The sequence below is a fragment of the Monodon monoceros genome, unplaced genomic scaffold (genome assembly GCF_005190385.1).
Source record: "Monodon monoceros isolate NGI ecotype Baffin Bay Population unplaced genomic scaffold, NGI_Narwhal_1 Super_Scaffold_9, whole genome shotgun sequence".
NCBI classification, from domain to species: Eukaryota; Metazoa; Chordata; class Mammalia; order Artiodactyla; family Monodontidae; genus Monodon; species Monodon monoceros.
Genome location: NW_021703786.1, coordinates 30,110,237 through 30,122,388, shown reverse-complemented (window position 1 = coordinate 30,122,388; position 12,152 = coordinate 30,110,237). Strand labels below are relative to the sequence as shown.

At 56.7% G+C, this 12,152-nt stretch overlaps 1 protein-coding gene across 4 annotated transcripts in view; it reads left to right on the top strand.

The window, feature by feature from the left end:
- ITGB4 (integrin subunit beta 4) overlaps positions 1-12,152 on the top strand; it is a 31,765-nt gene that overhangs the window by 12,255 nt on the left and 7,358 nt on the right. For all 4 annotated transcript variants that reach the window (XR_003792020.1, XM_029212548.1, XM_029212547.1 and 1 more), the window contains exons 15-30: positions 1,505-1,608; positions 1,729-1,827; positions 2,002-2,131; positions 2,873-2,995; positions 3,085-3,191; positions 3,952-3,985; positions 4,162-4,350; positions 4,614-4,717; positions 5,033-5,091; positions 5,223-5,246; positions 6,255-6,403; positions 6,498-6,677; positions 7,499-7,647; positions 10,346-10,550; positions 11,352-11,509; positions 11,851-12,031. Coding sequence is in view for 3 of the 4 variants with exons in the window: in XM_029212548.1 (XP_029068381.1) it covers positions 1,505-1,608; positions 1,729-1,827; positions 2,002-2,131; positions 2,873-2,995; positions 3,085-3,191; positions 3,952-3,985; positions 4,162-4,350; positions 4,614-4,717; positions 5,033-5,091; positions 5,223-5,246; positions 6,255-6,403; positions 6,498-6,677; positions 7,499-7,647; positions 10,346-10,550; positions 11,352-11,509; positions 11,851-12,031 (1,995 nt within the window). In the remaining variant the exon portion in view is untranslated. The remainder of the gene's footprint in view (positions 1-1,504; positions 1,609-1,728; positions 1,828-2,001; positions 2,132-2,872; positions 2,996-3,084; positions 3,192-3,951; positions 3,986-4,161; positions 4,351-4,613; positions 4,718-5,032; positions 5,092-5,222; positions 5,247-6,254; positions 6,404-6,497; positions 6,678-7,498; positions 7,648-10,345; positions 10,551-11,351; positions 11,510-11,850; positions 12,032-12,152) is intronic.

Here is a 12,152-nt window from a genome sequence, read left to right as displayed (position 1 = left end):
CGGAGCTGGGCAGGGGTCACAGAACCCACAGGGGCCATATGGAAGTACTGAATGGGTAAATGGAGGAGAATGAATGAAAATCCACTCACCAAATACTTATTAAGCCCCAACTGTATACTTGCCACGGGGCGTCAAGACCCTGCTTTTCTACCCTTTCCTCCGTTCTTGCTTTTGTCTGCCATTTCTTCTCTTCACCTGCGCACCCCAGGGTGTGCTCAGAGAAATGAAGGGAGAACCCAGGACGTCTGGAGAAAGGCAGACATTTGGCACAGGCCAAGCTGAGACAGGAGGGGAGGGAGATGCAGCCAGGAAGGAGGCAGGGCCAGACTGCAAGGGGCTTGGGTTCCAGTCCAGGATGGGTCCAGTTTTAGTGTAGTCCAAACTTTTTCTTAAAAGGCTATACATTAAATATTTTCAGCTTTGTAAGCTATATGGTCTCCGTCACAACTACCCAGCTCTGCCATTGTAGCAGAAAGCAGCTTTAGGCAATACATAGGCAAATGAGTGTGGCTCTGTTCCAATAACACTTTTGCAAAAGCAGGTGGTGAGCTGGATTTGGCCCACAGGCTGTAGTTAATCAACCCCTATTCTAGTAAGGATATTGGACTTCATCCTTTGGGCAAAAGGGAGTCACTGGTGTGTTTCTTTTGTGTGTGTGTGTGTGTGTGTGTGTTTTTAATACATTTATTTATTTTTTATTTATTTTTGGCTGCATTGGGACTTCATTGCTGCGTGCGAGCTTTCTCTAGTTGCGGTGAGCGGGGGCTACTCTTCATTGCGGTGCGCGGGCTTCTTGTAGCAGTGGCTTCTCTTGTTGCGGAGCATGGGCTCTAGGCACGTGGGGTTCAGCAGTTGTGGCATGCAGGCTCAGTAGTTGTGGCTCGTGGGCTCTAGAGCGCAGGTTCAGTAGTTGTGGCACACAGGCTTAGTTGCTCTGCAGCATGTGGTATCTCCCTGGACCAGGGCTCGAACCCGTGTCCCCTGCATTGGCAGGCGGATTCTTAACCACTGCGCCACCTGGGAAGTCCTCACTGGTGCTTTTAATTTCATTTTCTAACTCTTTATATGTTAACCTTGTATCCAGCCACCTTGCTAAACTCACTTATGAAATCTAATAACTTATTTATAGATTCTTCTTGCTATTTTGTGGCATGTTTCTGATACTTGTAAATGATGACAGTTTTTCATCTCTTAACTTTCCAAAACTTATGTTTTATTTCTTTTTCTTACCTTGTTGCATTGGCCAGGACTCATTAGAGGTTCTTAAACAGGGGAGACACATGATTGGGTTTGTGTTTTGGGGTGATCACCCCAGCTGCAGAGTGGAAGGTAGAAGGGCACAATAGAGCAGGAGAAATGGAGAGAAGGGAGTTCCAAGAAGGCGACGAAGAGATGGCTCTGCCCCTGGCTGGAGACATCCTAGCTCCCAAGGCAGCTCCAGCCAGTGGGCAGCCTGGACTGCAGGTGCAAGTGTGCCTCTCCCCTCCCCTCCCCTTCTCTGCAGACCGAGGACGCTGCTCCATGGGCCAGTGTGTGTGTGAGCCTGGCTGGACAGGCTTGAGCTGTGACTGTCCTCTCAGCAATGCCACCTGCATCGACAGCAACGGGGTAGGCCTGGGCATGAGGCAGACAGTGGGGGGCGGTAGAGGGGGCCCCAATCAAGACCACCCTCCCTCTCAGGCAGGGGTGGGGGCACAGCTGGCTCACTGGTGCCTCCTCTTGACTCAGGGTGTCTGTAATGGGCGTGGCTACTGCGAGTGTGGCCGCTGCCACTGCAACCAACAGTCGCTCTACACAGACACCATCTGCGAAATCAACTACTCAGCGGTGAGGCCAGATTCACTGGGTATGGGCATGGGGACCCCAGGCACGGGGCAAGACGGACAAGAGGGGCTGAGCCTGGTGCCAGAGGAGCTGCCCGAGGGTGTGACGTGGTGGGAGCGGGCCTGGCAGGGGCCGCCGCCCAACACAGTGCCCGTCTGACCCTCTTCACCCACCCAGATCCGCCTGGGCCTCTGTGAGGACCTGCGGTCCTGTGTGCAGTGCCAGGCGTGGGGCACCGGTGAAAAGAAGGGGCACGTGTGTAAGGAGTGCAGCTTCAAGGTCAAGATGGTGGATGAGCTTAAGAAAGGTATGGGGCAGGGAGAGAGGACTAGGCAGGGGGGCTTCCGATGGGGTAGGTGGTGTCTCTCATCCGGGCAGGGCTGTGGAGCTGGGTATGGGGCTCATAATCCAAATTGAGGACATGCAGTCCAGAAAGAGGGGTTCCAGACCTGGGAGTGGTCACAGAACCCAGACAGGTCACACAGACCCAGGTAGGGGCCACACAGTCTGGCCAGGGCACCCAGACCTGGGGAGATGGCTTCTGGCTTGGGCAGGGGGCAAAGAGCTGGGTAGGGCCATGAACACGGCAAAGGCCCATAATTGGGCCGTGGGGGCTCACAGCCTCCTTTCCTCTAGGTCAGAGAAGTGTTCTAGAAGGGACTTCCCTGGCGGGCCAGTGGTTAAGACTCCGCACTCCCGCTGCAGGGGGCGTGGGTTCGATCCCTGGTCGGGGAACTATGATCCCACATGTGGCCAAAAAAAAAAGAAAAGAAAAAAGAAAAACGTTGTAGAAGCCCAGCTCCTGAGCGATGCCCAGGACGGGCACAGATTTGCAGCCTTTGACGCTCCTGGAGGGCAGCCCCCGCCTTGCCCCAGCTGTATGCACAGTTTGCCGGGAACTTGCGTTCTTCCCCAGGAAGGTGCCTCCCACCCTGTGATGGGCGGGCTGGGCCCCAGAGTAGGGCCGTGGTGAGGAGCGGCCACCTCACCAGGCCCTAAGGTGCTCCGGGGTGGGGTTGGGTGCCCTAACGACCGTCTGTGGGTGCAGCGGAGGAGGTGGTGGAGTACTGCTCCTTCCGGGACGAGGATGACGACTGTACATACAGTTACACCGTGGAGGGTGATGGCGCCCCCGGGCCCAACAGCACCGTCCTGGTGCAGAGGAGGAAGGGTGAGCTGGAGGGCCGGCCGGGGGCGTGTGGGTGGCCTGTCGGACCCCGGTGGGGGAAATGGTACCGACTTCCTCTCCTTCCTCCCTAGACTGCCCCCCCGGCACCTTCTGGTGGCTCATTCCCCTGCTCGTGTTCCTCCTGTTGCTCCCGGCACTGCTGCTCCTGCTCTGCTGGAAGTACTGTGCCTGCTGCAAGGTGGGGGCTCCCCCAGGGTCTCCCCCCGCCACCAGGGTCCCTGTAGGTGGCAGAGGCCAAGCGAACCCACATGTTCAGCCCAGCCCTGGTGCCCTCCCCACACCAGCCTCTCACCTCTGCCAACCATCAGTGGCTGGATACCTGGGAGCCCCTGCCCGGGGGTCAGCCACATGCAAAGGGTCCAAGAGCTAACAGGGAAGGAAGGGCTCTGCCCACCAGGAGCTGACCGTCTACTGGGGAGGAAAGACAGGAGACAGGAAAACATGGAGGACGGCATGGCACGGGACACTGAATTGTAGGGAGCAGAGACAACACTGCAGTAACCCCCAGCGTTGTGGGATATTAGTGTGTGTTACAGAGAAAAAGAGTTCTGTGATCAAATACATTTGAGAAAACGGTTTCTTCTCTGCAGGACTTCTCAGAGCCTTTGATCTAGTTGTATGAATAGTGAAACTATAAGGGGAAGGAATCCCGTGCTTCCCAAATGGGTTTGATCACAGAACCTTTACTTTCCAGAGTATACAGCAGGACCAGGGTCCCCTGGCACACATTTGGGGAACCCTCTGCCCCATCACCCTCTGTGTACCCACCTTGTGTGCCACACACCTAGACCCCTGCAGCTGCCTGGATATCCTGGTGTCTGGGAAGGCACCTTTGCCCCCTCTGGACCGTTGGCATGGGTGGCAGTTGGTGGTGGAAGGGGCTTACCTAGGCTGGGGTGGCTGTCTCAGCTTTCATCCTCACCCACCTTGTCTCCTAGGCCTGCCTGGCCCTTCTCCCATGCTGCAACCGAGGTACGGGCCAGCATCAGCAGGGGTGGCGGGCTTCTGCCCGCTCTTCCTTCCAGCTGGGGTGGAGGGGAAGCGGGGGCCAAGTCTGGAACAGAGGCGGGAGGCCCCGGGGTCCCACCTGCAGGGGTGTGGTGGGGAAGGTCTAGGGAGCGGCCCAGTGTGAGGACCCTGTCCCGCAGGTCACATGGTGGGCTTCAAGGAAGACCACTACATGCTGCGGGCGAACCTGATGGCCTCGGATCACCTGGACACGCCCCTGCTGCGCAGCGGGAACCTCAAGGGGCGCGACACGGTCCGCTGGAAGACCGCCAACGTGCAGCGGCCTGGCTCTGCCTCGCGTGCTGCCGGCATCAGCCCCACGGAGCTGGGTGAGGGCCAGGGCCGGGCACCGCAGGTCCTGGTGCTGCCCTTGGGGCCCGGGGCACGTTCACCGCTGCTCCCAGGTCCGGGATCACACCATTCCTATTTTCTCTGGGTATTGGGGTGCAGGCACAGGCCTGGCTGCCTTCTATCCTTCCTGATGGTGCTATCAGCCTCAGGTGCTCCCCTATCCAAGTATGGCTCCTAGACGGGGCTTCTGCGGTGCCCACTGTGCAGGGGGCTGACGACACCCCTCCCTGCCTGCCCCTAGCGCCCTACGGGCTGTCCCTGCGCCTTGCCCGCCTTTGCACCGAGAACCTACTGAAGCCTGGCACCCGAGAATGTGACCAGCTGCGCCAGGAAGTGGAGGAGAACGTAAGGGCCAAAGAAACCGATCCCAGGCAGCTGGCATCTCTGGGCTGGGTGTGAGCCAGGTGGCGGGAGAGCAGAGGGAAGCAGCTGGGGAACCTGGATTTTTCCGGGCAGGAAAGAAGGGCTTCCTTGGACATGTGCCTGGCCTGGGATCATCCTGGGATCTGTTCCCTGTAAATGCTTCCAGAAGGGTGGAGGCAATGTGTGTGCCCATGGCCACACCCCCAGCCCACCCCGAGAGGTCCTCTGGGCCTGGATGGCTCTGGGTGGAGAGGCTCCCCCAGGGCCCGAGCCTCACAGCCCTTCCTTGTCTGGCAGCTGCACGAGGTGTACAGGCACATCACAGGCGCGCAGAAGCTCCAGCAGACCAAGTTCCGGTGGGTCCTGAGTGCCCGGTGTTGGGTGAGGGTGCTGCCCATATAGCCAACGCCAGGGGATCTCCCCCAAGCAGCTCGTGCCTCCACCCCAGGGACCACCTGGCTCACGTTCCCCACTTTGTCCTCCACAGGCAGCAGCCCAATGCCGGGAAAAAGTGAGTCGAAGACACACAGGTGGGGTAGTACCAGCCCCAAGTACCTGCCCCCTCTGCCCCCTCCCCCACCCCAATCTCCATCTCCATCTCCATCCCACTGGAAAGGAGGGCTGTCTGTATGTCCTTGGGTAGGACCTTCATTGAGCAAATACCAGTATGAAGCCCTCACCAAAAGCCAGCCCCCGTACTAGAACAGGAAAACCACAGGGAACCAAGCAGACCCAGTCCTTGCCCTCGTGCCGGCGATAGCCCCCTACCCAGTACCCGGGATAGCCCGGTGCCCAGCGGCAGCCCTCCTCCGACGCCAAACGCCTTGATCCTGGAGGCACCGCTGGGTGCCAAGAAGATGGTCCAGTGGGTGACACACCTCCTTCCCAGTTCCTACCCCGAGTCCCAGCCCCCCCAGGGGAAAAGTGGGGGTGGGAACAGCATGCAGAGAGGGCAGAACTGCGTACGCAGTAACAGAATACAGCTCTCACTGAGCACATCACCTTCAGTAAGAACCATTTAGACCAGCATTTTGAGTGCTTACAACGGGCCAGGCCTTGTTCTAAGGGCTTCATGTGTGTGGTTATCTTATCCAAGTAGATACCATTACTATTCCCGTTTTATATTTGAGGAAACCGAGAATCAGAGAGCTTAAGTAGCTTGCCCAAGGTTACCTAGCTGGTAAGATAGAGAGCCAGGATTTGAACCCAGGCAGTCTGGCTTCAGGGCCTATACCCTTCACATCTTTGCTGTCCTCACTCTACTTTTGCTTCCGCAGCCCTTCCTGGCGAGGTGGGTGGGAGTAGTAGCCTCATTTCACAGATGAGGTTGCTGACGCTGCAGGGTGAGGTGGCCCACCATGCTGGGACCAGCCTGGGCCTCTAGGACTGTCTGGTTCTGATGACTGCTTTTTGCTGCCTAGAATCTTGTCCACTGATGGAGAGAGGACAGGTAGGCGGGGTGGGACAAGTGCCAGCCTCCTGGCCAGCCTGACACCTCCCCACCCAACCCCGCCCCCAGGCAGGACCACACCATTGTGGACACGGTGCTGATGGCGCCCCGCTCGGCCAAGCAGGCCCTGCTGAAGCTGACGGAGAAGCATGTGGAGCAGGGGGCCTTCCACGAGCTCAAGGTGGCCCCTGGCTACTACACCCTCACTGCAGACCAGGGTAGGTGGCCAGGCTCCCTGTGCCCCTCCCTCTCACCTCCCACCCTTGTGCGGCCCCCTGACCCCCATCTGACGGCTCCCCACCGCCCGCCCAGACGCCCGGGGCATGGTGGAGTTCCAGGAGGGTGTGGAGCTGGTGGACGTGCGGGTGCCTCTCTTCATCCGGCCTGAGGACGATGACGAGAAGCAGCTGCTGGTGGAGGCCATCGACGTGCCCGCGGGCACTGCCACCCTCGGCCGCCGCCTGGTCAACATCACCATCATCAAGGAGCAAGGTCGGTCAGGGTGGGGGGAACAGGGGGGCCAAAAGGGAGGCTCTGGGGTCCCTTGCTCCTCCTCAATCCAAGTGGAAGTGGGGCCTGGCCATGTGGCCTAGGCAAGTGACTTAACCTCTGAGCCTTGGTTTCTCCATCTGTAAAATGGGTATCAGGCTCTTGTGAGGAGTGTGTGGCTGTACATCTCTGCACAGTGCCTGGTAGTAAGCACTCAGTGTGGGAGCTTCTCTTATAATCACCAGAGGGTGCTACATCCTCCTGGAGCCATTGCACATCCCCCTCTCCTTGTTCTTCCCCTATGGCCTTTGAACTTGGGAGACTGAATGGGGCCCCCCTAGGATGGCAGGGCATCAGAGCAGGAAGGGGACTGGGGCCTCCCTCTGCCCAAGCCTATCTAGAGGGGTGAGCAAGGCGTCACACCACCGTCACCCACGGTGCCTTCCCTGCTGGTTCCTCGGGGAACCTGGACTTGTTGATAACCATCTTTCCGGCGCCCGGAGGGTCTGTTCTGGTCCCTGACCCCTCCTCCCCACCTGCTCCAGGACCCCAGGACTTAGGCCTACCCAGTCTCAGCTCTCATGTCTGGTCTTGCCCCTGCCCGGCCTCCTTTCTCTGCCCTGACCCTTCCAAGATGTTAGTTGGACACTGTTCCAGCCTTGTCAACTTTTCCTGGAAGACTTTTCCAGCCCCATCCTCTGCCCTTCCCCAGAGAGGGGTGACAAGCAGACTCCTGGAGTCTGGGCCGGGCTGGGCCAGAGGGAGGGCGGGGGCTGAGAAGGGACTGTGGCCAAGACCCCTGACCGGTGCCTGGCTCCTTGCAGCCAGTGGGATCGTGTCCTTTGAGCAGCCCGAGTACTTGGTCAGCCGCGGGGAGCATGTGGCCCGCATCCCCGTCATCCAGCGTATCCTGGACAACGGCAAGTCCCAGGTCTCCTACTGCACGCGGGACAACACAGCGCAGGGCAACCGGGTGAGTCTGCACCACGGGGTCAAGGGCACATCCCAAGGGCCCCGTGCGAGCAGGACATGGCGGCTGCCTGAGTCTCTGGATGCTGGTGGTGCCGCTGGCTGGCCTCCCAAGGACATGTCCACCTGCCAAGCCACCCTGCACTGGCACCAAAAGCGCCAGTGATGCCCTGAGTAAGGTCTCATCATGTCCAGACCATCCATGTCCCCCTCCCAACATCCCAGGATCCACCAGGACAGCCAAACTCTCCACAGAGAAATAGACACCTCCGTCTGCCCCTGTCCAGGGACTCGGGGCTTCTTGACGTGGGATCACAGACCCCGTGTCCCTGGGCTGTCATTGCCGGGCAGGCTGTCTCTGGGCCGTGCCACAGGAGCAGCCCTTCAGGGCAGGGAGGGCCGTGTGGTAGGGCAGTGTCCCCTTTATCACTGGGCCCCAGTCTCCGGGGACTGCCCAATCCAGGTGGTGGGTGTGCTTGGATTGGCTTACAGGTCTGTTTGTTTTTCTAAATTTATTACCAACATTTTATTATTTTTTATTTTTTTGGCCATGCCGCATGGCTTGTGGAATCTTAGTTCCCCAACCCAGGTATCAAACCCGAACCCAGGCCCATAGCAGTGAAAGTTCAGAGTCCTAACCACTGGACCGTCAGAGAATTCCCTACTACCAACGTTTTTTTAAACTAATTTTTACTGGAGTCTAGTTGATTTACAATGCTGTGTTAGTTTCTGCTGTACAACAAAGGGAATCAGTTATACATATACATACATCCACTCTTTTTTAGATTCTATTCCCATATAGGTCATTACGGAGTATTGAGTAGAGTTCCCTGTGCTATACCGTAGGTTCTTATTAGTTATCCAGTTTACACCTATTACCAACATTTTAAAACTAAAAATATTCACATCAAAACTTCACTCAAAACGTAATAAAGTCTAGTCTCACTGGCCCACAGGCCCAGCCCACTTGGCAATCATGGGAGCAGGTGTGCACTCAGACGTTCCCGACACACACCCTATTCTTCTTTTTATCGATAGGAACAGTTCTCATTACTGCTCCAGTGCTCCCCATAAAATCTCCAAAGAGGAATTTGTATGCCCAGAACTTTTCACTGAATATTATAGAGATTCTGGCTATCCTGTTATGCTTTTATAAAGATCCTTTGGTATTGAACTTTTTTTTTTTTTTTTTTGCGGTACGCGGGCCTCTCACCGCTGTGGTCTCTCCCGTTGCGGAGCACAGGCTCTGGACGCGCAGGCTCAGCGGCCATGGCTCACGGGCCCAGCTGCTCCGCGGCATGTGGGATCCTCCCGGACCGGGGCACGAACCCGCGTCCCCTGCATCGGCAGGCGGACTCTCAACCACTGCGCCACCAGGGAAGCCCCTGAACTATTTTTAAAAACATTTTATTTCTCAACTTTTTGTTTTGAAAAGCTTCAGCCTACAGGAAGATGGAAAGACTAACAAAATTAGCACCCATTTACTCTTTACGTAGATTGACCTTGCTTTCTTTTTCTCTTTCTATATAGATGTATACATGCGTGTGTGTGTGTGTGTGTGTATACGTATTTATAGCTCTATAACTGTAGAGAGAAAGGGAGAGAATATATATATGTATCTATAGCTCTATAACTGTAGAAAGAAAGGGAGAGAGAGTGTGTTTGGTTTACTTTTGTTGGCTGAACTATTCAAGGTAAGTTGTAGACATCACGTAGACCCTAAACCCTTCTGCAGGCGCCTGCTAAGAACAAGGGCACTCTACATAACTACGACAGAATTACCTGACTTAAGAAATGTCACATTGTCCTCATAATTAATAATTAGTCCATATTCGGATCCCCCCATGTTCACATGTCCCAGTAATGTCCTCTATAGCTTTTTACCCCCGATCCAGGAACCAATCAAGGGTATGGCATTGCATTTTGTCATCATGTGTCTTTAGTCTCCTTTAATCTAGAATAATTCCCCAGCTTTGTCTTTTGTCACCTGGACATTTTTGAAGCATCCCCCCCTGAGGTCAGTTGCCTTGCAGGCAACTCCTGCTTTTCTTTCTGGGTTTTTGTAGCGTTTGAGTTTGTCCCTCTCTGCACAGCGCGGCTGGCTAGCAGTGCCTGGAATTGAATGTTAGTTTGCAGTGCCACCTAGTGGCGTCATGTGACGGGAGCTCAGGAAAGCTCTGGGGCATTGGGGAAAAAAAAAAGCTGGAGATGTTGGAAGCACCCGACCCCGGAGGCAGGGCCTGGGGGCTGTGGGATCCAGACTTCGGAGCCCCAGTGCGGGGTACAGTTCCTCCCTCCCTGTCTGGGGCCTGCAAATCTCAGCTCCCCCGGCTGAGTGCCCGCCTGTATGCGACCCTCCATGTCTGCATCCCTGTCTCTGTGCCTTGGTTCAAATGCTGGTTCCACCACAACTACCTGTGTGAACTTGGGCAAGTTTCTTCACCTCTGTGTGCCTCAGTTTCCTCATTTGTAAAATGGGGACAATAATATCTCTACCTCACACTGCCCTGAGGAGTAAACAAGCTAATATTTGTAATGCGCTTGACGTGCAAGAGGTGTTGTAGAAACATAAGCCATTCCGTGTCCACGTGGGACAGTCTGTGTGTGAGGGTCTCTGCATTATCTGTGAGGTTGGGGTGGGGTGTGTGGCCGTTACTCATTCTCCCAGGCCTGGTCTGACCCTGACCCCTTCCCACTCCCAGGACTACATCCCCACAGAAGGCGAACTGCTATTCCAACCTGGGGAGACCTGGAAGGAGCTGCAGGTGAAGCTCCTGGAGCTGCAGGAGATGGACTCCCTCCTGCGGGGCTGCCAGACCCGCCGCTTCTACATCCAACTCAGCAACCCCAAGTTTGGGGCCCGCCTGGGCCAGCCCCAGTCTGCCACTGTTATCATTGGGGACCAAGGTAGGCAGAGTCTGGAGTCAGCTTAAGCAGGGCTGGGGGCTTCTTGACAGTCTTAGCAAGTAAAAATACAGGACGTTCAGTTAAATTTGAATCTCAGGTAAGTAACAACCACATTTGTAGTGTAAGTATGTCCCATGCACTATTTGGGATGTACTTATCCGAAAAAAGTGTTTGTTGTTTATCTAAAATTCCAATTTAACTAGGTATCCTGCCTTTATCTGGCAACCCTACTCTCAATCAGAGAGGCTGGGGTCATGTGGCCACCGGCCTGCTGCTGGCTGTGAATCCCACCACTAAGGGCCTTAGCCCTTTGACTTCGGCCTTAATTCCAGCTGAAATGCAGGTGTTTCCAGAAGGGGTGAAACAGTTCTTATGGGTCCTGAGAACTGTATAGTGGGGTCTGTGAGCCCACCCGGAGAGGAGGCTTGCCGAGAAGATGGGGCAGGAGGCGGAGTCTTGGGGTCCAGGAGTGATGGAGGGCGTTGGGAGGAGCCAGATGTTCTCACGTGGGACATACCCTTGGCTGCCAAAGGGAGAGAGCAAACTCGTTCCTCCTTCTCATCCCTCCAGAGACCCTCCTGGGCACCCCCAAGTTTGGCAGGATGCCCTGTGCTTTACTAATGGGGGCACCAGCCCTCTAGAGACCCCCTTTGGCAGGTCTCAGTTGAGGGGGGTGCAGGGAAGGAGCGTTGATGTTTTAACTGGGCTTCTGGCGCCCCCTGGTGGCGACGGTGGGTTCCTGCCCCCCTCAAAAGCGGGGTGTCTCAGCTGGCTACCCTGCCCTGGTTTGACCCACTACAGATGAACTGGACGGGAACTTAATGGGCCAGACCCTATCATCACCCCTACTCCCCCGGGGTGACCTGGGTGCCCCACAGAACCCCAATGCCAAGGCCACTGGGTCCCGGAAGATCCACTTCAACTGGCTGCCCCCTCCTGGCAAGCCAACAGGGTACCGGGTAAGGTGGGGGGCAATGAGGGTGGTGGATGGGGGAGGCTGGGCACATAGTGGGGAGGTGGGCCACCGGGGGGCAGAGGGCCCTTGAGGGAGAGGAGAGGGCATGCTTGGTCTCAGTGGACAGGGGAACCCCCATCTGTGCCCCGGGGGAGAGGCAAGTTCCTGGACTGTGGCCCCACCACCCCAGAAACACCTCTGCCCTGCCCCAGCCCTGCTGTGTGAACCTGGCAGGTCACTCGGTCCTGTCTGTGCGCAAAGGGGGTAAAACAAGGGCAGGGCTCAGTGGAGGGACGATCAGCTCTGCCAGCTGCTCCCCACTGACCAGCCCCGCCCCGGGAGCAGGTGAAGTATTGGATCCAGGGTGACTCTGAGTCCGAAGCCCACCTCCTCGACAGCAAGATGCCCTCGGTGGAGCTCACCAACCTGTACCCATACTGCGACTACGAGATGAAGGTGTGCGCCTACGGGGCGCAGGGCGAGGGCCCCTACAGCTCCCTGGTGTCCTGTCGCACTCACCCGGAAGGTGAGGCCTCGCCTTTCTGTCCATCCACCTGTCTGCCCCCCAGCTACCCTGATGCCAGCGTGCCCAGCCCTGTCCCCCGACCCCCTAGAACTCTGCCCCCTCTCTGCGGCTGACAGCTCTC